The 26765-nt window shown below is 38.1% G+C and overlaps 1 protein-coding gene across 2 annotated transcripts in view; it reads left to right on the top strand.

The window, feature by feature from the left end:
• The first annotated feature begins 17120 nt into the window (after positions 1 to 17120).
• The window catches only part of GABRG2 (gamma-aminobutyric acid type A receptor subunit gamma2), a 70248-nt gene continuing 60603 nt past the window's right edge, over positions 17121 to 26765 (top strand). For both annotated transcript variants that reach the window (XM_087760137.1, XM_087760136.1), the window contains exon 1: positions 17121 to 17914. In XM_087760137.1, coding sequence (XP_087616263.1) covers positions 17808 to 17914 — 107 coding nt within the window. In that variant the 5' untranslated portion in view covers positions 17121 to 17807. The remainder of the gene's footprint in view (positions 17915 to 26765) is intronic.

Here is a 26765-nt window from a genome sequence, read left to right as displayed (position 1 = left end):
ACTATTTTGCAACAAAGTAAAATTGTCCTCCCTGGAAATTAGTCATTTAGATTACTGTGGCCTTCTAGGAGGAGAGCATCTGTACATAAAAGAATATTTGAATATATACGGTTGTCTTAATTATGATACATTTCTCCTTCTGGTGTTCCAAAACTGTATCAAGAATAAAATAAAATAAATATGACACAGATTAATAAATCAAGTCAGACGTGAAAATACTTTTAAGCCCTATACTAATTCATTATGGACAGATTTATTTATAGATCCATCTGGAATGCGATGAAATTTGATCACTCATTTGGTGCGCATACTTCTGGAATTGATACAAGCATTTTTCAGCTAAGTTAAGACAAGTTAATAATCCCATGGAAAGCCAACATCACTTCCTTTAACCTACTCTGAGACTTCACTGATTAAAGAAGAGATATTTCAATGCTAAAGAGCACAGTATTGTCCAAGAAAGTGAGGGTGAGTATAGAAAGAAAACTTTCCAAAAAGATGCAGAGAAAAAAACCAAACAACTTTGGGTGAGTCTAGGCAGTGAGCCGTGTACTTTTAAAGTTCATCTCCTGAGGTCCTTCTTCCTATTGTGCCTCTCATGCAACATAAATTCCCCCCAAATTAATGGTGTGCTTGATTTATCAAGGTGGCTATTTTTCACAGATTCTTGCCTGGTCTTTAAACGACACAATATTCACAGCACAATTTAGGAAAAATTTACAATTTATTGCAGGAATATAATCCAGCAAGGCTACAAAAGTCATTGAATGCATGTGAAAGTATAGCTCTTAAATTGAATTTACCAGCAGTACTCTGTCAGTGAGCAGGCAAGTAGGCCAACAAAATGTCTACAAGAAAGATTACGGACACTGTGAAAGATGTCTAAAAACTGTTTGAAAATCTGAAAAAACCCTGCCATTACGGTGTTAAAGCTTACGAACACTAGAGGTTCAGCTGAAGAGAGGATCTGACTGCAGTCTGGTCTTCTGATCTGAGTATAGCACAGCTCTACTTTATAATGTACTGTATTTTAGGCCTTAATGTATCTATTCAATGAACCAATGAACTATACTTCATCAAGATAAACCCCTTTGTCTATGTTTTTTCTGAATCATGCGCTCATCAATGTTTGCCTATGCTTTTAAACAAATATTGATGGCATAAATGGAAGCAAATCCAGAGGAAACAATTTTTCATTTTTTTCCTGGTATAGACAAAGCTTCTAAAAGTAGAGAGACAGTTTCTTCAGACAACTAAATCTGTTAATGGTGAGCCTCATTCACAGCACTCTTTAACATCATGTTATCTTACGAAATTATGTAATTTAATTATCCATTATCTATTTGAAAATACTTCTTTGAAGATATACAATAAGAACATGATATTAAACATAATTACAAAAACAAACTATAAAATGACAGAATTAAATCGTTTATGCATTCATCCTCATTGCACAGATGAACATGACCCACCATAGTGGCTCACAGAAGAACTTTGATTCCTATGACATTTTGACTAGCATATTGTAAATGACATATTCTTTGAATGGCGAAGACATCAAAAGGTAAAGGAAAATGGCTATTTATAATGTAGGGGAGCATTACTTTGTTCAAAGCTGTGAATACAATGAAACTATCTGATTTTCCATATGAAATAGGCACAGTCATAAAAAGGTTTATGGCTATATTATGAACAGCTGCTCAGGTCTTATCTAATTTGAAAGATGCATTGTAGCCAAACTAAATGGCTTAGTGAAATGTGTTTAATACTTGTATTAAAAATTGCTTTAGACAGGAATAGAGAAATAGCATGTCTTAAACGAGTAAGTAAGAAAAGTTTCTTAGCTAATAAATCAGTGAAGAACACCTGGCTTCAATACTAAATTTTACCATCTAAAGATGTAACTCCTATTGTGGTTTGGGCCTTAATGGATTCACTAAAATGCTCAATCTTTGGTAGGCAAATGTGTATTTTGGAAATTATTTTTCATTTTACCCTTTCTTCATCCTCTGTCCTTATTTATATCTTCAGTGTATTTGTCCAGACTCAGAAAAGGATTCAAGGACCTGAAGGGAACTTTCATTTTGGGTGTAGGCACATACGTTTTGATGTGACTCTTGACACCAGTCACTCAGCTTCTGTGTGACCTTGATGGGGCCCAGATGCTGTCAGTGAGAGACTCCTGATGCTCCTGATTCTGCTTTTACCCCCAGTACCTGTTTTGACCACGCTGATCAGTTCTGCACTTAGTCTTCCCAAATATCATCAGAAGTAGTACACTTTGTGTTCTGCTCCCAGTCTCATCCTAGCTAATCAGGCTGGTAAATGTTTTTGGAGCATATGTAATGAAGAGTGTGTTGACAAATTTCAGATACGGCTGATTTCTCCTTTAAACCAGGCAGGCCTGCATTTTTCATTAAAAAACCCATTCATTTCTGTTACAGGTTCAAGGCCCTCTTCTGCCTAAATAAATTCAAATCTACATTGCATACCTCCAAAGAGCATATCCTAACCAGGTGCCTAAAAGCTAAGTAATACTTCAGCGTTTTGGATGGCAACTGTCTCAGGCACGACACAATGATTCACCACTATCCCAGACCATTTTCAGAATCACTGCACCTCTGGTATTACTTTTTACATTTTAAACATGACCTACATTCTTTAATCTTGTACATATAACTGTGTTTTAATATGATGCCAGTGACAATTTAACAATCACCTGAGGATCTGCGCAGTTTCCATTTTACATAATGATGCAAAAAAAAAAGCTTTTGTCTAGTCCCAGCCACTACATTGAATAACCTTTCACTGTGCAGAACATGCAAGTGAGTCTATTCTGTTTTTCTTTTCACACAATAAAATAAGAAGTGCTGCCTGAATTCAACTGGAAGTTTCTTGGCAATGTTACAAAATTTTGGGTAGTAACTGAGCTCCTAAATAAAGAGTTAGATATTGGAGAAATCAAGCATGAAGTGTGGCAGACGGCTTCAAGCCAGAAACTAGAGACGCTCCTCTCTCCTTTGGGGACACGTTGTGGCAGAGTGTCTCTGATGGATATTACTGTGAATTTAACTTGCAAATGAGTCGTGCAGATCCCATCATGTAAAATAATAAATACTGTCTTTCAAATAAATGCAAAAGTCTTAAGAAGACACACAGATCAGATACTCATAATCATTGTAGGCATCCTTGCAACTCCAATTTAACTAATTAACCAGTTTCACGTTGAAATTGGTACTGTTTAGCAGTGTGAGTTTCAGTTTTCATATCCATACAAGACAGAAAGAGTAACTACCACTTATTAAGGCTATCTGTTTACTTCATTACTGTAGATGAGCTTGGATAGGAGAGTATCAACAGAACATTTCTACTAGTAAAAAGGTTGCTATTTACCTTTTTAGTTTCCCTCCTACTGCTTTATGTAATATAATATCTAAAAATGCTAACTTAGGCCATCTGTTCATATTCCTATTTCCAGCACACTTTTTTTTTTTTTTTTTCTGTTTCATTCCCCTAGTTTAACTCATTTTAGCAGTACTGGAGCTCATTCTGTGACATTTTGCTACAGGGAAAATCCATGTTTATTTCCATACAATTTAATAGACCCAATCAAACAATGAATATGCAAATTCTGGAAATAGCAAAATTTGGAAAAAGAGAGCTGTGAAAAAAAAGAAAACTGTCTACTTATAAATACAGAACTGAAATGTTAGAGAGCAGCTGTAATGAATGTTACAACACAAAACAGTATTATAATTAGCCTCTAGACACTACAAAGGAATATATGAGAGACTGCCCAGATCAACAAATAGAATAAAGAAAAAATGAATGGGGACAGAACTAGAACTCTGTGAAGTTTTATAGATTAATAGTTTATTCGCTGCCAAAAGGAGAACAGAAGTGACAAGAAATATTTGCATATATGGATGGCATTTCAAGCAAAAAAGGGGACAATTTTCTATTTCAACATTTTGCTTTCTAAGTTGGTGAGAAGGACAAGAATAAGTGGCAAAAAGCCTGGCCTAAGCTTGGCTGGCATTACCTTTGGGATCCTGATGCCAAGAATCTCCCAGCTGCTTAAGCAAATTTCTGTTGGTACTTTGAAGCAGTGTAAAAGAACCAGGGCTGGGAACGTGATCTGACAGAACACATCTGAAATTCGGTTAAACCACCCTTGAAGAAAATGGAAGGAAATAACTAAGCAAACATGTTGTTATGTATAAATAACTCTGGGTCCTTGTGCAGTCATTGTCTGTTTAAAAGAGCCCAATTTATTTGTTTTCCCAGGATTTCCCTTCACAGATGCTGCAAAGAGATTTTTTTTCTGCTCTTTCTTTCTGCAGGATTGTGACTGCAATGTCCATCAGGGAGGATTATTTTGAGCAGTAGTCTCCCCATCTGTCGTCTCTTTTAAACAGTGTTAAGTAGTGTTTTTCCTCCCTGGAAAAACCGTCCACGTATTCTGTTACCGCTGTGCAGCAGCAGCCTGAAATGAACACCTAGGAAACGCAACTGAGTGGAGCAGTCTCAGAGAGCAATGCCTGTTTAACTGAAAGTAAGAATGGTCTTACATTCGGAGAGAAAATTATAGTCATAACAACAAAGAGTGCATCTATTAATGCACTGTAACCTGTGGCTTAAATCCCTTCATATCGCAACAATGCCCTCTGCCCACCAGAAATGCCCCTGGTTCTCCCCGCTGGCGAGGCCCCGGCGGAGGAGAGCGGGAGCGGCAGCCCAGCGGCGCAGCACTGCTCTTCCTCACCCGTCAGGAGCAGCGGTCCAAGCAGCACTGGGGGAGCTCCATCCTTCCCTGCCCGGGTACTTCAAAGCCAAACTCCGGGCAGTAGGGTGAGCTTATCTATTTCCAGAGTGGAAAGAAAGAAATTGCACATTAAAACCCTAGTAAAAAACTGCTGCAGGGCCAGTAGGATAATCAGCTTTAAAACAAGCTAAAGTTTCTTAATTTATGATTTCCCATATCTCCCCTGAGGTCTGTGAAATTTCTGTTTTGAATCTAAACTTGTGAGCTTTGCCACACCTCTCTGTGTTTTTCCTAGAATCTGTTTCATAGACCCTGATGAATAACACATAAATAAGTAAATGTTTTGCCGGTGGTTATGCAAACGTGCTACCTCAGAGGCACAAAAAATTGCTTCTGTTATTCCTCAGTGTTGCTCTGAAATTATACAAAACTTAGTTAAGAAGCATCTCTGAAAAAAATAACCACTTCATTTCCCTTTGAGTTCTAGTTTAAATAATGGTGCAGATGCCTACTGCTAAACATCCAGATACAAAAGCAGCAGGTTAGCCTTTATTCCTGGATCCACTCCGACATCACTGTTGTTGCCATCATCTGGCAAAGGTGGAAGTGTACAGGCCATTAGTTTCTTGGCTTGCTCTTTGGGAAAAGTATGAAAAATTAAATCAATATTTGCTGAATGAAAAATATTCAGGAAAACACATCTGGGTTTATAGCTTCTGAGACACTACTCTAAAGAAAGAGGAGTGTGTAACATGTAACCAATAATTAAAAAGCACTTGAAAGCCTCCTTCTAATGGTTCCTTGCGGTATCAGTTCACTAGTGGATACGCTACTGTGTCAGAGGACAGTACACTTCATTATCAAGTGGATACATTTTCGGATTCTGCCATTTTAATTTCTGCCTGCTTCTAAGTATCTGACAGTAACAGTAGATACAGGAATATTCAAAACGAAGCTTTCTCATAGTACTTGGTCTAATTCAATTCTTCTTGTTTTGCTTTATTTTTTATTAATATATACACTAATATTCATTTTAGTCCAAGCCCCTGGAATAATAGCACACGCATGTCATGGCCTTCAGATTTCAAACTAAGCAATGCCACCTAATCATGATTATCACATGATCGATATTAATAATAGCACAATTGTTCAATAATTACCATTGCTAATAATAATCAGTATCCTAACCTGACTAGACGTTATAGTGTTTTGTATGTTTAAATTTATTTGAATGCACATATTTTTTCAGTTATTTTTGCTTCAAATTACCAAAGTTCTAATGGGATTGTGTTGAAACATGAACTCATTAGTTGTAACAGCCCCTCTGATAATAAAGCCTTTACTGTAAGAGAACTGGGAAACTAAACTAGCTTCCTTTGAAAATAAAGGCAGCTTACAGATGAATTTTTTTTTTTTTTTACCATGAGAAGGTGCACGAAGGACCTAGCACACAAAGCAGGCACAAATAAATAAAAAAATAAAATATGCCCTGAGAAGCTGCCAGTGATGGTATTTTACAATTAATTTTATTACTTTAATTTTTTTTATGCAAAAGAAATAGTAATTATAGCTATTCTCAGTCTGGTTTAGCTAGCAGTTTCACATTTTACATTTTGTTGTTAATAAAATTCTATACTAGAGGAGACTGGACACACCACGACCACGTTTGTGGACGACACCAGGCCGGGGCAAGCTGTCAATGTGCTTGAGGGCAGGGCTGCCATTCAGAGAGGCTTCAGTAGGCTGAAGGAATGGGCCAACAGGAACACCATGAAGTTCAGCAAGAAGAGGTACAAAGTACTGCATATATGGGATGGACTAATCCCCACCAAGGCAAGGGCTGGGGACTGACTGGCAGGGAAGCTGAAAAAGGGACTGCTGTGTGATGGCAGTGACGAAGGCAAACAGTAAGGAGGTCACCATTCACCTCTGCCTGGCCCTCATCAGACCACATCTGGAGCATCATGTCCTTTTTCGGGATCCCAAGACGAGAAAGTTATTGATAAACTTGAGTGAGTCCCCAGGGGGGCATGAAAGTGGCTGCACATGGAGCAGCTCCCCAGGACCCCCAGGGAGGTGGCTCAGAAGGCAGTGCCAGAGACAAGGGTCGTTAATCGAAGCGGGGTAAAAAATAACTCACTATGAGTATCATTAAGGATTGGAATGAATTGCCCAGAGAGGTTCCGAAATCTCTGTCCTTGAAGCTTTTCTAGACCTGGCCAGGCAAAGTCTGGTTTAAATTCAGTCAGTGCTGACACTGCTTTTGAGCAGGAGGCTGGATGAGAGACCTCATGCCGTCCCTTCCTGCCTGGCGTCCGATTCTATGAGTACACCCCAACAATGCACTCAGGCCTCAGGTTTCAGCCTGACGATAAGTTGCTTTTTTCTATGACAGGTTTTTAGAGAGATTTTGCGTTCTCAGTCCCAGTTCTGAGAGCTTTCTAGTGCTGAAAGGAGTCAAGTACTAAATTCCTACGATTTCTGTGCTTCCTGTCGCTGTGTGGCCTCAGAGCAGCTCCTGAAGCCTCACTGCATCTCAGAAAATAAACGGTGGCAGCCAGTTAAGGCCCAAGATGTGCATATAAGCCTTCTTACGTTTCTTCCAGTTTACACTTGACTTACTAAGCGGCATATATGGATGATATAGAACTACATCACCTCCCTTTGATGAGTCACTGTTTAAAATATATGAGGAAGTTTATATTTGGGGGCATTAGGGTTCTTGAAAACTTAAAACCATAGGGAAACATTGAAACGAAATCTGCTAACAGGTAAAAGCTAGGATTTAGGCTGCAGCTGAGATCATCACACAATCTACATTTCAGTGGAGGAGTGATTCAGATCTCATTTCTCTGTTATTACATGGTCTGTGTCATTTATAGGTGCAAAAGAGGACGCCATAAGAGAACGATGCTACTCTTCAATGGTTACAAAACAACCACACAAAAAAGACAAGTAGACAAACAAACAGGAAAGAGGAATAAAAGCCTTACGGGTCTCTTCCAGTCCCAGCAATTTGAAGAGATTTTCAATGCAGTTACAGTTCTGAGTATGTCGTAAGTAATACAAGACCAAATAACACGAAAAGTAATCAGGTTCAGGTTTTTCTTAGGAATATTTTCCTGAAAGCCATTACTTAGCAGTGGACTTTCATGTCAGAAACCTGAACTTGAGAGACAGAGATGAAAAGAGACTATAAACTTTAGGTAACATCCTTGGACATCACTTTCTTTTCCTTCATTTTCTTTTGATCTTGTAAACAATACTCCTGATTTCCCATTACTTTTTCTCCATTTCCTTTTTAAGTCATACGCCTGATTTCTCATTACCTTTAATATGTGTGGTTTTCCTAATTATTTTTTTCTCATCTAAATAATGAAAAATGCATGCCTTTATTTTTGTGGCATCAAATGTTTTCATTGCCCTTTAACCTATCAAATGAATGAATTTCTATCAGTTCTTACAGATAAAAAGGTATGTAGGAGGCTGCCTTTTTACTTTTGTGTTTAAAAGCTTAACTGAACAATTCTCTGTTTGTTTCATCTCAGCCCATTATTTAACTTACACACAGCACTTACCTATCGGTCAGAGAAAGCAACATTGAAGGGAGCTCATATACATATTTGACCTCAGCAAAGAGTTCCAGTGCTCTGGCGTTCCTACCATAGGAAATTTTTTCTGAGTTATCCAAAGATAATTAATCTAAGAAGCTGTGATAAATATCTGTCATCCTACAAAACAGAAATAGCAGCTATTCCCTTCCTTATTCCACCAGCACATATTTGAAAACTTGGCATAATTCCTTTCAGACTAAACTGCATTTACCCCATTTCTTCACTTTTCCTTTGAAAACATTTTTCAAGACTTCTGGCCATTCTTTCTGAGCATGCTGAAATTCATCATATTTTTTCAGATCCGCTTCTATGTTTTTAAGGTCTAACCCTATTCCCTGCCGTGCCCAACCCGCTCCTGCCTCTGGCTTGGCATCTTCACTGAATATAGTAAGGATATTATTCATATTATCATCCAGATCATTAATTAATATATTTAGTAATAAAAAGTCCAGAATAAACACCTGATGAATCCTACTCAGTACCCACCTGCATTTAAAAAGCAAACCATTGAAAATAACTGAGAACAAATTTCTAGAACCAGATCATATATCCCTAGTTTGCTCATGAGAATATCATACACAATATCAAAAGCCCAGAGTCAAAACGTGTACTCCTTGCCTGCTAGCACAGGTGGTCTGCTATCAGGTGTCATTTCCAATGTGTATTTGCATCCACTGTATGGAATGTGATCCTTCAAAACGCCAGAAGTTTGTTTACAGAGATCAAAAGAGCTCACCCTGAACAGAAAACACGGTCACACTACGAGACTTCTTCTTCCGCATTATATAAAGGCAGAAACATGAACAAAAAATAAGTTGACCTTATCACTCAAACGACACATGAAAAACAGATGTTGAATACTGTATTGATAACTATTTATACTGTCGTGTATCCTTACTCTTGCATAATTAATATAACACTGTAGCATAGATTTTTTTTTTTCTGTTTTTTTTTTATTTCTTGAAAGGAGAGAATGGACTGCTTCCTTTCTGCAGGAAAAAACATTCTTTATGGCCTACTACTTCCATTAATGTTTTGGAGGAAGATACCAAAAGCCATTTGGAATGATTACACAGAACGGACATAACATTCTCTTGGCAAGGCTGCCTGTAAGGCTTTCACAGCAAAGGCTGCACAGAGCTCAGTACTCTGGATCCATTCCTGATGCAGGCATTCCCGCTCCACTCAACCTGCACAAACACATATGTGTGCCCAAATGTGTTCTTCCACAAATGGCAGGATGTTTTTCCTCACGTTTACTTGGGGAGGAGGTACTGCCTTGCTGATGGAAATAGACTTTGGATATTGCAGTCACAGGAACTAATGATACATCAAAATACATCTTAAGAGTATCTAAACTGTCTAAAGGAAATACCGAGTCTGGCATGGAAATACAGAGCTTTTTGCTCTGTGTTAGTGAACACTAAGTAAAACGTCAAACCTACATTGTATGTCAAATCAGATTTTCACCACAAAAGGGATGACAACCACAGAAAAAGTCACTGAGGCTGGGTCTGACAGAAAGAGTGGCATGCTCTGAATGTTTGCTGTAATACAGACATCGGAGACCAGTGTCTTAAAATACTCACTGATGAACAAAGTCAGGTTTTGTGTTGCTAAATCTCACCTTTTTACTTTTAGATCTCACCTTCCTGGTATGAGAGAAAATCAGGGACAGCAAAAATATCTTTACTGAGAAAACAGTGATTACAGTTGTGAAAACTGACATTCTGAGGTCGAACTGTTTTCTGTCAAGTAGTGACCTTTCCTTGCGTTAAAGAAAAAAGAGGCTGCACCTCCTTGTGCAAAGTAAGACCCGGACTTAGATGTTATAGGCGGCAGTTAAACATGCTCTTAATTCTCATCAAAGTTTGTGAGACTTGAGCTTGGGCTTTATTCTAAGCACACATCTCAAGCTGCTTCCTGTGGCCTCTTGTGTCAGGAATTTGCAGGCTTTACTCTTCTGAAAAATACATATATTTGTGGAAAAACTGATAAAATACTTCTTTCAGAAAAAAGTAATCACTCGTAAGATAGATGAGGTCTTTTTCTTGTGAGGAAACCAAGTACCTGGTGTCGATGTTCTTGTTGCATTACAGATCGGGGAAAACTAATGAGCGAATGAACCATGTATTCCTGGTCTATGAGAATTCTAATTCTTCATCTGGGAATAAAAATAATATTGTAGATGCGCACAGTTTAAATGAACAGATCTCGCATCCTCAAGAGTGCTATTTTTTGGTAAGAGTAAATAAGAAAAATTCTTAAATTTTTAATTTTCCAAAAGCATAAAAAAAATCACACTCTATAAAGAAATTTAAAAGATGAAATTGAAGAATTAAAGAAAAAATGCAGGACTCTATTCGTCACTTTATCACTCTCCAATACCTTAATATAAAATAGAGTGATAGCGAATGCTTTTAATATAATGGCAAACTGGCCATTAGCAGTATGAAATAACTGAGCGTTGATAGCTCTCTGTTCTATATACAGTGCTTTAGAACATTAACATATCATTTACAGAACACGTGAATCCTGCCCATTGTGAGTGTACAAAGATGAAAACGTATTTGCAAGCATATTGGCCCATCAAATGTGCTGTTTCTTAGATGATTTCAAGAATAGCTGTTGGGTTTCATTCCAATACACATATATTCAAGTACCAGAACATAGTTATTGAAAAGTACCCTTTCAAAATTATTTCCTCAAAGTTCTAATGTGTCTTTCCCTTTGGTATTCAGTGCTGCTTCCGTACACGTTGTATTTCTTCCTCTGTCACGGCTAAATAGAGAATACACGCAGTTACAAGTTTACTTATGCCGTGCAGGTACTGAAAGATAACTTCCAAAAGAAGCGTGCAAGTAGGTTGAGTGACCACTGATCATGATCAGACTCGAAACAACGGAACTAAACTTGTCGTGCTGCAAGTACGTATTATGTGAACAGGGTTCCCTCGTGCCTCCCTGGAAAGATTCGGGCATCATCCCAGAAGTGACAACAGCATTGCCTGGCTGCCGTCCCTCCCTCTTTACTCTCGGGGGCGAGAGAAGGACAACTCCAGCGTTCTCCTTTCCCCTTCAGGCCGGTGCTTGACTGCAGGAAGGGGAGGCTGCCCTCCTGGGACGGTTTCAAAAGCCATGGGTCTTACACTTAGAGACTTAGCACAAGGTATGGGGAGAAAGCTATAGTTCGAACACAGGGTTTTGACCTAAGCTCTTTACGCAGTACAAACACGCTCAAAATACTGCGCACAAGAAACCCTGTTAAAGTCTAATATATATGAATATATATCAATATATCGCTCCTGAAAATCATGCTTTTTTGAAACTCTTGTGGAGCAGAGACTTCTCTCAGGCATTAATACAACTGTTCAGAAAACAACCATTATTGCGTTCCTCAGAAAGGAACTTGTATCTTAGTATGGTGAGTCCTTCGCGTAAGAACGTAGTGTAACGGAACTGGGTCCTCTAGCTTATATTACAGGATAAGAAAGCTTTCTCGGGTCACTGGCAGGGAGATGGGGAATGCAGCTTGCCGAAAGAGGTTTATGATAAGAGAATCTTAGATGTTTACAGCACAAAATTGCATTTGTTAAGTCTGTTGCTGGCAGGAGCTTGTACATCTCAGTACAGTGAGAGAGCGCTTAGCCAAAAACTTGTTTTCTTTACTGTTTTAGCACAAGATCAAAGCATATAAACAAACACGGTAGTTTGGGTTTGTGTTTTGGTTGTATTTAGGCTACCAGCATTTTTTCTTGTAAGTCAAATACTCAGAAAGTGATTGCTTGGAATAGAAACCTGATGAAACAGTTTAAATAAAAATCTTTCTGAAAAAATGTTCACTTTGCATAAAAACCTGAAATACCACGGTATACGTATTTTAGGAAAGAATTCCCATTTTTTAATTGCTGAGCTCTAAAATAATTCTTTAAAAAATAATTTCCCAAGCAACACAAGATTTTGGCTTTTTTAAAAATGCAGTAGGTTGAATCCTCTAAGAAGTTAGCTTCAGCTTGATCGCTTTCTTGAAAGAATAATTATTTTCACATTTTTAGTCTTATTTTTTCTTTTATTCTGACAGCTCAAGTGAATCATCTTAATTCTAATAAATAGCACTGAAACAACGCTGAAATGATACTTCTTCAGTTAAATACTAAAATGCATCGGGAGTCCTACTCTGCCAATCTAGAATATCCATATTCTACACAACAATACGCAATTTGTCTGACGCCTCCAGTATTTACCAGAGTCAAGTAGCAGTGAGATTCAATATTAAGAAGTTACTATTTTTAGTTATATATCAATAAATAATTAGATTTAAGTTACCTTTGCCAAAACAGACAGATCTGTATTTGGATACATGATACGCTACAGTTTGAGTTCATCTACTTAGTACTGATACGAACGTATAAATTGATGCAGTTGCAATAATGTTCAGTTAGACTCGATTAAAAAAGCTTTGAAAGGCCCAGATTTCCTGTCCATTGGGAAGTCAATAATCACCTCTAAACTGTGATTGTAGTCTAGCACTAAAGAGGGTACTTTCTATTCAGTCCACCTCCATACCACTCTTGCATGAAATATCTGTATTTTGTGCATGTGAATTAAAAGAGAAGTAGACGTCTGGGTCTTCAAATGAAATGTCCACTCACAGTCCCCTGACTTGGCAGAAAGTAGTCAGACCTGACAGTTCCTGCTCTAGTGCAGAGTTTTCTTTATCAGTGAGATAATAAACTAATAAGCTAATAGGAAAACACACACCCCCTCCCACACACAACCACAAACACATATGTACGTTGATAAATGTACAAAAACATGAGCTACCTTTCTTCTAGGAGTTTTGCAAGGTTCATTTCTAGTTGTTTCCATTTTTAAATATACGTTTATACCCCTACAGAAAATGTATTAGAAGACAGGCCACAGGACAAGTGAGACACTGTGTCAAATCCTAGAATTCCACCTAAGAAATGTTTTCTATTGGATGCTATTTTCCTCAGGAGCTCAGTACTAGTGTATTTCCCCAGGGCTACAATATGCTAGGAGAATCTTGGAGGAAACCAAAATGTTATCAATGTTATTACTACTGCTATAAAATGTATATTTATACATAGCTTTAAATGAGCTATTTTTTAAAATATCTGGATTCATGCAGTTCAAAAGGCTTTTTTTTTTAATAACTAGGATATATTATTTCTGGATAAAAATAATTTGAAACATTTAATGTATTTTTCTAAGCATCAAAACATTACTTGATATGTAATTAACAGTCTCCTAAATCATCACTAGACAATTTAGCTACCGAGATGTTTCCTTCTCTTGCCTTTAAGAAACCATCCTTAACATGACCCATAGAAAACAGTAACCTCTTACCCAAATCTTATGCCATTTGAGAGAGAGTGAAGTTAGCATTTTTTTTGTCTTTTGTCTAAAGCAACACAAGGCATTACAAGCTGAAACAGAAAGAACTTCCAGATACGAACATGTGATAAAGAAAAAAAAAAAAAAAAAAGTAATCTTTTTTGTGGATAAACTGGCAATACGTTGACGTTGACCGTGTCCTTTTATTACTTTACCTATCTTTTATAACACTTTTATTTTTGCATTTGCTTTTTCATATCTATCTTTTGTCTTCTTTGTTAATGTATGATGTAATGTTTGATACACAGGAAAAAATAATTTTAGAGTAAGGAAAAGCCATGTTTTCTTTGGGCTTAAAGATGCAGACACCTAGAGAAATCAATGGGAGCTGAGTACCTCCTTGTAAACGGACAAGCTGTCTGCCAAAGTATAGTAAGATACTCTTGTGAATATTTTTCTGGTCTGATACAGAAGGCATGTTTTTGGAATAATCACTTCTGTGTTCAATTATTTTTTCATAAGACATTTTTTCCATAAAAAATCTTTAAGCCATTTCTTGTGAAGATATCACATTGGTGCTCAGGGGCAAACTACTATGTGGGATTGGTTTATCACACAAAAGGTATCAGGAAAACATTTCACACTAGGCAGTGTCCTCATGTAAATTTGGTCCTTTGTGATAATTTATTTTGACGGAATTCTAAAACATGACTGTCTGATCTGAGCTTGTGGGCACAAAAAGCAGAACCCTGTGCTTCAAAGACAACATGTTCGAAGAGAAAATAGGTTATTAGATTTTTGTTTTCTGCAGCAGTTATATCTGCTACAGATAAACAATTTTTTCCCCAACAAAGGTTATAATCAGAGATTATAATATTGGAATGCATTAAGCATAAAACCTGGTTTTGCTTTCTCTTCCTTCAGACCATGGTTGCAAAGGACTGCAAGGATAATTTTGCATTTGAAATTACTTACAGCCAAAATTGCTGTTGCTTGATTATTGCTGGATAACTTTTATGTATCGTAGTCAAGTATTTTGATATCTAAACGTTGTTAGCTCTGATATCTACTATCTAGGAGCGCTGAAAAACCTGACTTGGCCTTTGTGTGGTCAACTGACTGTGTCAGAGGCCGAAGACCCTAATTCCCACTACCTAAGTTGGTGCCTAAATGTCAAGTGCACACATCCGAAACCAAATTAAAGTAGATGCATCCGAGATGAAAAATTGATCATAAAATTATGATGCAAGTTTTAATATGCAGAACAATCTACACAATCTTCAGTGTATGCTTGTCCATCAAACCCCATTCATATCCAATTAACAATGTGAATAGAAGGTACAGGTAATAAAATACCTACAGGAATAATATTATCAATGGGCTATATCTCTGTACATCTTAATGAACTCTACGCAGTCAAGGTATTACAGTATCTAACTCCTTTTGACGTACCCTCTGTGTGATGGGAAGCCTGGGAAAAAACGCTTAAGATTTGACGTCAGCAGGTTTTTCTTCTGCTGCAGAACCCTTGCCTCTCTCAACAAGAATAATGAGCTGACCCTCTGGAGTGAAACTGCACAACAGTTTTGTAGGAAGTCCAGGAGCTATTTTCAGGCAAGAAGGATGTGAAACATTTTGCTATGGGACAAATTTCAGTAAATAAAGTGCAGTGCGAAGCTGATATTCCCTATGTTACAGCAGATACAGTAACTATTTGCACAGTTCAAATTCTTAGCTACCAACAATTGTGATTCCTTCATCAAAATATACACAGCATTGTTAACCTTCAAAGGAATGCTTTGATAACTAATGAGAAAGATTACAGCAATAGACTTTTTACAAGGGCACGTAGCGATAGGACATGGGGTAATGGCTTTCAACTGAAAGGGGGTAGATGTAAATTAGGTATCAGGAAGAAATTCGTCACTGTGAGGGTGGTGAGGCACCGGCACAGGTTGCCCAGAGGAGCTGTGGATGCCCCCTCCCTGGAAGTGTTCAGGGCCAGGCTGGATGGGGCTCTGAGCAACCCGGTCTGGTGGAAGGTGTCCCTGCCCATGGCAGGGGGGTTGGACCAGACGATCTTCAAGGTCCCTTCCAACCCAAACCATGCTATGATTCTATGGTAAAGTCACAAAAGTGTCATGTTCACAGGTAATGAAGTGAATCACGAGCAAACGTTGATATTTGAATATGCATACATATATATACACACACACTTAGAGAGAGAGATATACGGGGAGAGCATTTTGAATATTTTATAGCTTTTTATCTCTGATTTCACTGTATTTCACAAGTTGGTAAAGTGACTTCATTAAGAATAGGACCATTGACTGGAAATATTAAGAACCAGGTTCATAACTTGTTACTTTGGAAACAATGATAAAAATACAGTGACAGAGTTAGATATGGGCTTGAATTATGACAGAACTATCCAGGGGCCAAGATGCATTTCATTCAACTAATACCATTGTTCGATTGCTTATTGTTACAGTTAAACATATCGTGTTTGGAAACAAAAAAAATTAGCTTGATGGCTGAAGGCTGGATCTATGTTTTTTGAGAATCTGGGACAGCAACTACTGTAACTATCTATTTTTGACAGATAAATTTCATTCTGCGGTTGGACATTGGGAATGACCAGATTGGCCTGGGCATTGGCAGGTTTGAGCAGGATCCATGTGTCAAATTTGGTTCAGACTAGACTCAGTCCAGAGGGAAATTTTGATGTATTTATTCTATTAGGAGCATTTCATTTTCTCTCCATTTAAGTGTTCTTTAGAAGAATTATTTCTTTATTTCTCCGTTGAGTTTTACAAAGATGGGCTTTGAACTAAAACAGTGTCAGGTCACATCTCCCAGTTCCTGATGATTATGCCTGCACATCTCCCAGTTTATAAACAGCATTGGGGAGGCTTGATGCTGTCTATATTTGCTTTGGTTTTAGGCAGAAGAAATTGAGGAGATAAAAAATTCTTTATTGTAGGTCACAGTCCAAGTACTTACTTTAGACTGAGGTGCTCTTACTTTGGGAAATCATGGGATTCCCTGAATTTTTTACTTCACTAGTAGCTGCTAAATTGCATTTTTAGACAACGGAACCTGGGATTGTGGTTCCAAAGTGTGGCAAGGTCCAGCTTTTCCAGCCGCCCGGTGCTTCCCCTCTGGCCAGGACGCATTTCCTGTGGCTGTGTAGCTCGGTTTTATCAGGGGGAGGGGAGAGAAAAACCTTGCACATTCCCCCTAATCCTATCGCTAAATCACCTCATTCATACTGACTCCACCAATGCTGCTTTCCCCATTTCCTGAGTTACTTAGCAACAACCATCCCTCCCTTTTCCACTCCCCCAGCCATCCTTTCATTTTTTTTCCCTTCGCAATCACGATTTCCAGGCTCTTTAGAAAAATGAGGATGCTCGGCAGCATAGGGCAAGCTTTTCCTTCCAACCTCCCTTTTTATGCCTGCCAAATCCTTCTCGCCTCCAAAATGAAAACCCAGGCTGCCTGCATATGTGTAATCAAAGGTTAAAAAGCACCCCGGCTGACACCACGCATGTGTTAATCTGTGCTGCAGCAGAGTGCATCATTTCCACTTTGACCTCAGAGTTAATCTGCGTTCAGGCAGAAGCTCCATTGCTTTATTCTTTCTTTTCTTTTTTTTTTCCTCTCGTTTACTTTCTATTGCTTTATCGGATTTTGCTGCATGTGTGTGAGTGTTTCTGTAAACGTGTGCATGTGTATGTGTTTCTTTTTTCCTTGACTGTTTTTATTCTGTGAGTGTCTGGGTTTTTTTTTTTTCCTTTTCTCCCAGTTATATTATTCCCCTAGATTCAGAAGCTGCTGCCTGCTGCCTGAGCTGACGTTTTCTGATTATATCTGCAAAGGGCTTGTGCAGATCTAATTTCTGTCCCCCTGCATATTAATTCCCGCAGCTGGGCGCAATGTATCATCCCACTGACGGGACCTGGTAGGGAGGGGGGAGAACCACTACCAAAAAAAATTAAAGAAGGGGACGGATCCATCTGCAACCAAGAGGAAAGGGGAAAAAAACTGGGGGGGGGGGGAGAAAAAGAGATGATTCCTCCAAATCCAACAAGCCTGGGGAGCACTGCATTCTTGAATCCTGCATTTTCTCTCAAAATGATGGTGTGGGCACTTCTGTTCCTCTCTCTCATCCAGTGGTAAGATGTGCTTTCTGATTCTGTTGCGGGCGGGGGGGGGGGAGGGAGGGCTGGGGGGTGAAGAATCTGTTTGCAAATTTGCAGAGCTGTGGTGCGAATGCTGGAGGTTTGGATAATGGCATTACATTCATCTATCTCCGAGCAGCTGGGATCTTACAGTGTTTTATTTCCCTTACAATTGTTGTTGCTCTGAAATGGACAGGGAGGGTAAGCAGCGGGCGTGTGTGATAGTGGTACATGCCGGGTGTTTCATAGAATTCGATGCCATATTAATGAAGCCTTTTATCTCTGAATTGTTGTTTGCTACAGTGCATGGAGTTATAATGCGTCTGTGTTTTGTGGGCAGAATGTCAGTACATTCGTGCTTGTTTTCACCTAAGCAGCCACATCATGGCTGTGCCTGGGCTCTGGGCTCCGAAGCGCCGTGCGTTTGTTCCGTCCGTGAGCAGCCAGTGCGAGGATTTAGGACCAAGGACAGAGATGCAGATCTCTGCACAACCCTCCCAAGGCAGGCAGCGAGGTGCTGCCTGCATTTCCCAGTCACCGAAACGCTTTTAACGCTGGTGGAACAGGCAATGGGATGTAATAGTGCTCGCCAATCGTATGAGATGAATGTTTACAATAGCACTGACCCCCCCGACACATGTACTGTTTGAAGACAACCTGTGCATACTGCATGCATGTATTGTACACATAAATATGAAGAGGTAAAAATCTTAACAGCAGAGGAAGAAGGAGTTTGTATGTGGATGAGTAGAAAGCGGAGGGGGGGAGCGAGTACCGCTGCAGCACCAAGCATTACGCTGAACCAGATATTCTTGCAAAAATTTGCGGACTGTGCATTTAACAGGTTAGATGAGAAAGCAGCGCTGCATTGCAAAGTACCTGGCCTTTCAAGTGGTAATAGACTTTTCCTCACAGCTGCATAAGCCGCGTTGTCACTGATACATTAAAGAAGTTAGTGCCCACTCTCTTTTCTACTATTAATGCTGTGTTCATACAGGCTCCTCATTCAAATTTACCTTCTTTCTTCCCCCCTCCTTTTACCTGGATGCTACCATACTAAAAAGTGGGTTCTTTCAGTTTGCTTTTTTGTTTGCTTACTTAAGAAGAATCAGACTTTGTAGCTGCAATGGTAGGATTTTAGTTCTAAGCAAAATAAAAGGCCAAAACTATTGGCCAGGGAAATTAGAAGTTGCTGGGTGTTAGAGTAACTTTCTTCCCTCAGAAAGGACTTAGTGAAAAATTCCTGTGAAAAGACACTTAAAATGGTTGAAAATGGAGTAGAAAGTGAAATAAAACTTGGTGAGCCTACCATGAGGGACACTTTGATACTGGGAGTAAGAGAGGTGTTAAGGTATCTCTGATTCTTCCAGAATCGTTTATGATTACTGTGTGAACACAGCAATGGAAAATGAGCTTTTACAGGATTTCATGACTGCAGGGTCTCAGATTATTCTGACACAAAACTCTGACTAAAATAATCCCAGATATTTATTTTAGCATACTTCCTTCTTTTCACTCATCTTTCAGAATAACATAGCCTGAGAGGAATTTTGCCAAAATTATTTCATAAGCTTTAAAAGAAACTCTTCATAATGCAAATTAAAGTTTTATCTCAGCAAAAGATATGTTTTCTGTTCATAGCCATCTGATAGCCAAGATGGTTTCTTCTGACAGCTTCCTGACCTCACAATTTTAAAGAATAAATAATAGACAAACAGTATTAAAAACCTACAAGTAAAGGGGAACATTATCCTTGGTGCTTTATGAAAATATTTTAAATGAGTCAACATGCAAATATGACTTTAATTCTAATAATCAGGACACTTTTCTCCTTCTGTTGTGAAAGAAGCCTCGCTATTAGATTTGGAAACTCATGGACCAAGACAGAGTTACAAAAGTTGAACTTAGATACCATTTATTTATAAGCCAGGATGAAAGTTTCTCCGTTAAAACCTCACAAACACTTCAGAAGGAGGGGAATATCATTGTACTATGTGTCACTTCTCTTGGACACTGAAATGCTTGAAGGCCAATGCAACCGAACACTAACGTACGTGCTCCACGTTAGGCACGTGTGTTGATGTCCATCAGAACCCGCGCACAGAAGTTTAAGTATTTGCAGAATCTGATCAAAGTAATTGAACACATAAAAAATGATTAACAATATTGTGCAGAAGTTTTTCCCTTATTAATAAAAAAAATACTATATAGAGAAATTAACTGTTGCACAATTGTTGATATTCAGAAGATTAGAGAAAGAGGAGGAAAGTTAAGGCATCATTCAGGCATTAATGGAAGTAGCTAAAATTCTGTCATTGACTTCAGCAAACCATGATCTGAATGAATTCAGAACAAATGTCATATTACACTACTGCAGTATTTTACCTTTACAATAACTTTATGCATTAGTTTTAGTACCTGCACACAGTACATCCTTACAATTGTACACACTAAAGTTTTAGGAAGTGCTTTCTTCCAAATTGTTTCTGACATTCATAACTGTACTGCAGACTCCTTGCATAAAGTTCCCCCATCATCTTACCACTCAGACTAGCGTAACAGCATTGGGCAGTCCATCCTATTGCTGAAGCTGTGTTTCAGTGCAAATGAGTCAAACCAAATTCCAAATTCCTGAAAATTGTGCCTCAAAATCTTGGGGTTTAGAAACACTTCAAAAATGTAAATAAAATAGTTTAATCTTTGCACACCTCAGTATGGGGCTTAATTGGAACTAATTATTTGATTACACTTATTGAACATATAATAGGTAATTAACACATTATATGTAATAGACCTCGCTCACTAGCAAAGTTTCAAATAGATTTAAAGCTATACCCTGCACACTCTTTACGTATAGGCTTTATTAGTTATTTTTGCATAGTCCTCAGCTTTAACAAATTGTCTGCAAAAGACACGTGAACACAGCGCAAAGTAACATCTAGATGTGAAATGTTGGACACTAGCTACTTTTCTTTTTTCACTCGTCAGTGCCCGAGTAGTGTCATGGCAATGTTTCTGTGCTGCAGCTAGATACCTAAAACTGAAAACTGTCAAGACTGAGCAGTAAAAAGCATAAATAAAGCAATCATTTTAGCACCAAAACAGTTTGGTGCATATGTGAATATACGTATTTTTACTTGTAAATTACTGAACACAGGAGTAAATGAAATTGTTTTGTTCTTGTAAAGCACTAGCATATCAGTTGGGTTCTTGCACTGTGTGATAAGTGATATAGTAACAATGACTAAAAGGGGCATGAATATCCCTGAGCTGAACAGACATTTAGAATTACTGTAAAGGTTGCTAACATCGGTTTGGTATTTATCCTGCAGCTGTAGTTATTCAGACACTAGCTTCCAATACTTTCACACAGTATATAGCTCTCATACTAAGTCAGGGGTCCCACTGAAGTCACTTGGAGCATTATTGGAACAAGATGTTGCTCAGCAAGAGACAATTTCTCAACTAATGAGGAATGGTCCCTTTTAAAGAAGTGTCATGACAGAAGATGAGAATCTGGGTGCTGTTAAATGACGACTTTATCCTTGTCTATGATACTATGAAAGTCAATATTTAGTGCTGGCTGGCCTATGCACTACAGCGTGTGTTTCTGCAGAGCTGAGGCTACATGGACACAGGACCTGCACTCTACTTGCACATTTTAGGGGTAGCAAGGAGGGTGAGACTGTCTTTGAGTTCTTCACAGCCATGCTGCATTCCTGACTGCTATCAGCCATAATGCTGGGATACAAACTTAGAACAACTATTATTGTAATAAAAAGACTACCAAACCCACTGATCTAAAGTAGATTTGAACAATTAAGTAAAATTCTCACTATCTCATTATTAATAACTTGATGGGGCAAAAAAGATTACAGACACTGTCTCCCTACTTGCAAGTATATTACGATTTGGAGATGTGGATTAAGCCCTTTAACTAACTTCTGCTTTAGTGACTATACCACCTAACCATGACCTGCACGCCAAAATTCATGTATTCCAAAAAACTCTAATGAATATACACAGTGATGTTAGAAAGGCAGAAAATTTGAATTCTTGAAAATCTGAGAAGTGAAACTTGTTAATAAAAAACTACAGGAACTAACTACAGTAAAAGTAGCTTAGGAAATGAATCTACTCTTAATGCAGTATTTCCCATATGATTCACATTACATATCTTCTTCACAAACACCCAAATCGTGCTTTTGGGTCTTAAGTTTAAACTGTTCTTGATTAGTGCTGATCTGGAAAAAATATCGTGTTGATTTGGATTGTGATCACATTGTTTTCCCCTTTATGCTACCTTTGCTCTGCTGGCATACGTCAAGAAATTCTAGAACAGTTGCACAAAAATTTAAAAGGGAAGAAGACTCTGATCGGAGTGAACAGATGAAGGGAAAAGAAGCAAATGTCTGGTCAAAGGAAAATCATTTGAAGTCTCAGTCCCAGTACAATTTAATTCTTATATACCTAAGTAATGAGCACTACTTTCTCCAACAAAGAACTGAATTGTGAATTGAAAGCATGAATTATTAAAGGATTAGATAAAGCATTAGCCACTGGTGAACAATAACAGATGCACATGCTTATAGGAAGGTCGATTTTTTTTTCATGTCCTGCCTCTTATGCCTGCTTAGAGTCTATCTGTACTGATCAGTACAGTACCTTGTAGAGACACATTCAAGTAAGCTCCAAAGCAGCAGCAGCTTTAAGGTCCCTACCTCTGACCGGCACTGTCCTGCAAGGTGGAGGTGCACCAGCTCACTTGAAGCTGGCTCAGGAGCCTGCAGCCTTTCCCTGGTTATGTTCAGCCATGCTAGCTATAAAAGCTCTGTATATTCCTAGATAGAAAGATTTTATTAGGATGATGATTTTTTTTTTTTTTTAAACATTCAACAGAATAACTAGAGTGTACTGTGGTTCTCTGCTTCATTGGTACAGTCTGAACTGCTGCTTTACAAGCTATTGTACCTGCAGCCCCACTCACAGTCTTATACAGAAAAAGAGGTAGGTTATGTGAAAATGGCAGTGAAGAATACAATGCTAGCTAGAGGCTTGCTTAATATGAATTCAGGCTTAGAAACTATACACATAAAAAAAAAAAAAAAGATTGACATAGGGATGTTAGAACTGAAGTTTTTTTTTTAATTTTCACGCTTCATAGCCTATCTAGTGTTGTACTTTTTTATGGACATTTATTGCAATATAAATTCCATTTAACACAGATGGTAAGGTTTGATTGTGCGTTTTCCCAGCTATGTCTGCTAAGAAATCAACACCCTATCCTATACCTACTGCTGAAAATCTCAGCAGTTTTAGGAGTCTCCTCACATGATGGGCCTACTTTTATCCTCTCAGTAATCCCTGACCCACTGAAGTCAGCCTGTTGCTGAGGGAAAAGCCAGGACCTATACAGCACAAATTCTTACAGGTAGTTATGTGTTCATAAGTAAGAACTGGAAAATAACCCAAAGTTAAATTATAACTCAGTAAGAATCTTCAAGAAGTGTTTCTTACACTGCATAACGCTTCTACTTTTTGTAGAAAGCTCTCAACCTACATTCCAGCTAACTGATTTACAATACCTCTAAACACTTTTTTTTCTCATTCCTTCTTTTTTATTCCACATAGAAGATCAGCTTAAACTTTGCACTCCACTTCAGCCCACAGACTGTAATGTAAATTGATCTTAAGTAGCACATAGGTCTTGTTCTGGCCCTCTGGACGTAAAGGAATTTCTCCATTCAAGAACAGAGCTGTGAATGGAACTTCTGAACAAGAACTAGGGAGACTTTATGGCAATAAAAGAGAAAGAAATGTTTATTTATCTCTTTTTAGAAAAGATATGACAACTGATGATAGAAATAGACGTCCAGGTAACTTCACTGGAAGTAGAGGTATGCTTCCGGGCTCCAAGGTGGAGGCTGTTTACTTAGAACCCAATACATTCATTATATGATGAATAAAAAGACTGCAGAAAGTACCAGAAAAGAACTATAAATTGCAGAAAAATAAAAGTCCACCACCATAGTCAGGTAACTATAATTATTATTATTAGGTAAGGAAGAGCCTATTTCATAGAATGAGACTAAAACCAAACTTGTTGAGCACTAATGAAATCAGGGACTACAATTGCGCCTAGTGAATATCCAAAGCACAAAAAACAGGGTGAAGAGCTATTTTAGCTGAAGGAGAGATGAGAAAGGAACAGCATAGAGTGTCCGTTCCAAATGCACTCATTTTTTTAGACTTTAGATTCAATATGATGAGTGACTTCTGATGATTGAAAACTTAACATTCATTGCGTGCCTCCTTTTGATACTGGGTTATGGCCCAAATGGTCATGATATTAATAAAAAGCATACCACAAGAGTCTGAATTCACCTAGTGTGTACACCTATAGAGGGGTGTTGTCTTTACAGGCATTTTCTTTAGGTGAGCTCCTGGCTCAGAAGAGCTTCGGTGCAGCAAGTAAGAGCTCTGCTGTTTTTTGAATTGGTTCCAGTTTTCTATTTGTGATGTCCAGAAGTAACCTCCGTGTTTGATTCTTCCAACTAAGAAGAAATTCTGCTTTACGCTAAGCCAGAAGGTGGAGAAAAAAGTATTTATTTTATCTTTGGAAACAAGAAAATAATATTACTTGCTTTTAAACTTGTCACATGCAGTGGTTAGAAATTCATTTATATCAGAATGTGTAACCATCTCCTTCAAAGTGAGAAATTTACAAAAACCATTTTTTTTTCATCCGTATGAAAAAAGAGTGGGAGGAGGGAGATAGTGGGTACATATTTTCACAAGTCCCAGCACCTGCCAACTGGCTGAGACAAACCGAGGTAAAAGAGGGGCGCAGGTGGTAGGCTGAAGAAAGCTACTGAGAGTACAGTGAGGATGGGGTATTTGTACAGTTGTGACAGCAAATTAATAAGCAAGTCTTGTCAGACTGAATTTTGGGTATTCAGACTGACACATGGCGCTATCCTCTTGTTTATATGACTGGGTAATATTTTTAACACAACTACTGTCAAAAAAAGGAGAGTTTAATGCTGTTGAAAACCGTCAGCGACTGCATAAGCAGAAGAGAAAACATAGCAAACACCTTCCCATGTAAATAACTACCTCAGCTGCCTAATGCTTTTTCATGTGATGTCCTATGCAATACGGAAAAAGTTGACTACAGAAGCATTACTCGTTTTCTCTTATATAAAGGGCATAGGACACCTAATGAAATTATCATCGGCTGCCTGAAAACTTATGAAAGTGGTTTTCTTTCTAATCAGTGAGGTAATGCAGAGCCCAAAGATTTATATAGATTCAAAAAGAAGAAAAATACTTCAAAGTGCATTCAACTCAGTGAGAACATTTCATTGCAGGAAATCTCTAGCTGCATGTTTCTGTAAGCAGAGAGATTTTACCAGGGAAGCATCATTATATTCTTGCCCTGATCTTTTGCTCTTAGCTTCTGCTATTGGCATCTGCCAGATGCAAAATACATGGCACGATATATAGCTGATGTGGCCCAGAGTAGTCTTTACATTATGATTACCACAAAGTGATAGCAGGTAGTAGAACTTCAGTAATTTATACAAGAATCTCAATGCAACAAATGATTATCATTAAGGAAGAAAATCACAAATGCGTAAGTCAGATTTCCTTATCTACAGGATCAGTTCTATTTTTTCAGATTTAGTGGAAGGACATTTTCACACATATTCAGTGAAGTACAACACAATGCGTAGGCCTAGCTGTGAAATCTGGCCATTGTATATGAAACTAAATATTACTCTTACAAGATAGAACTTTCATCTGTTTGCAGACGGCCAGCAAAACATTAAAGAAATAGCATTTTTACAAAACCTAAGCCAACATATACAGATAATGACCAGAAATAAAACATCAATACACAGAAAAAAAAACTATTTAAGAGAAATGAAGGATAATAATGAGCATTTGGAAGAAACGGAATGAGAAGAAGATATCTACTTATTATGCTTGCATTAGCTCTTTCCAAATGATGCAGGTAATCATCTATGAAATTGTATTTTTACTGAATGTCATCTTGGACTTTGGTGTGAACCCTTGAGATGAAAGACTAGCTTTTTTCTGAGTTATTTATCATCTTAAGCTTTTTGAATGCTCCATGTTCTACAGAAAAATACCTATCGTTCTATACATTGATGAGAAATGCATCTCGAAGAGGATCTCATGCACACCCAAAATAACCTTCTGACAGAATTCCCTGGAAAACAGTGGGTGAGATGAGAAAATGAATGTTTTCCTTCAACAGTGATTCAATGTTATACTGTGTAACACAAATAGCATGTTCTGGTCATATGAAGCTTTTGTTAATCTGTACTAGGATATCTTCAGATCTAAACAGAAATCTGCCTGCTGGGACAGATTGAGGATTATCTACTGAATTCCACTTTCATTTAATTCCCTTAGATTATTTTTCAAGAGAGAGAAAAAGAGACAGAAGGAGAAAGAATGAGAAAGAGAACAATTAAGAACAATTAATATTAATGAGATAATGCTAGAAAGCCTAACTAAACTAGTCAATGTATTATTCAATATATTATTAAGTGATAAGGCACTTTTGGGACATACTGATCCATGCATATATTCGATAAAGCTGGAGAAAGTGTGTCACCAAACTAGAATCAATTATAACGGTCAGATAAAGAGAGCAGTCATCTCTTGGCCATTTCGTGTATATCCTATGAAAAGCTGGCATAGGATGTACTCTGCTTTTCCTCTCCAAAACCTGATGAAGACACAGAGACTTCTCACTGCAGATTAACACTAAAAAGGCTTCAGTCAGGTGAATAGCAGGTGCTGGCGCAGGCAA

This window comes from Nipponia nippon, unplaced genomic scaffold (assembly GCF_047370975.1).
Source record: "Nipponia nippon isolate SJK-2023a ecotype South Korea unplaced genomic scaffold, ASM4737097v1 scaffold_21, whole genome shotgun sequence".
NCBI classification, from domain to species: Eukaryota; Metazoa; Chordata; class Aves; order Pelecaniformes; family Threskiornithidae; genus Nipponia; species Nipponia nippon.
The sequence above is the reverse complement of the archived record's forward strand: the minus strand, read 5'-3'. Positions and strand labels throughout refer to the sequence as shown.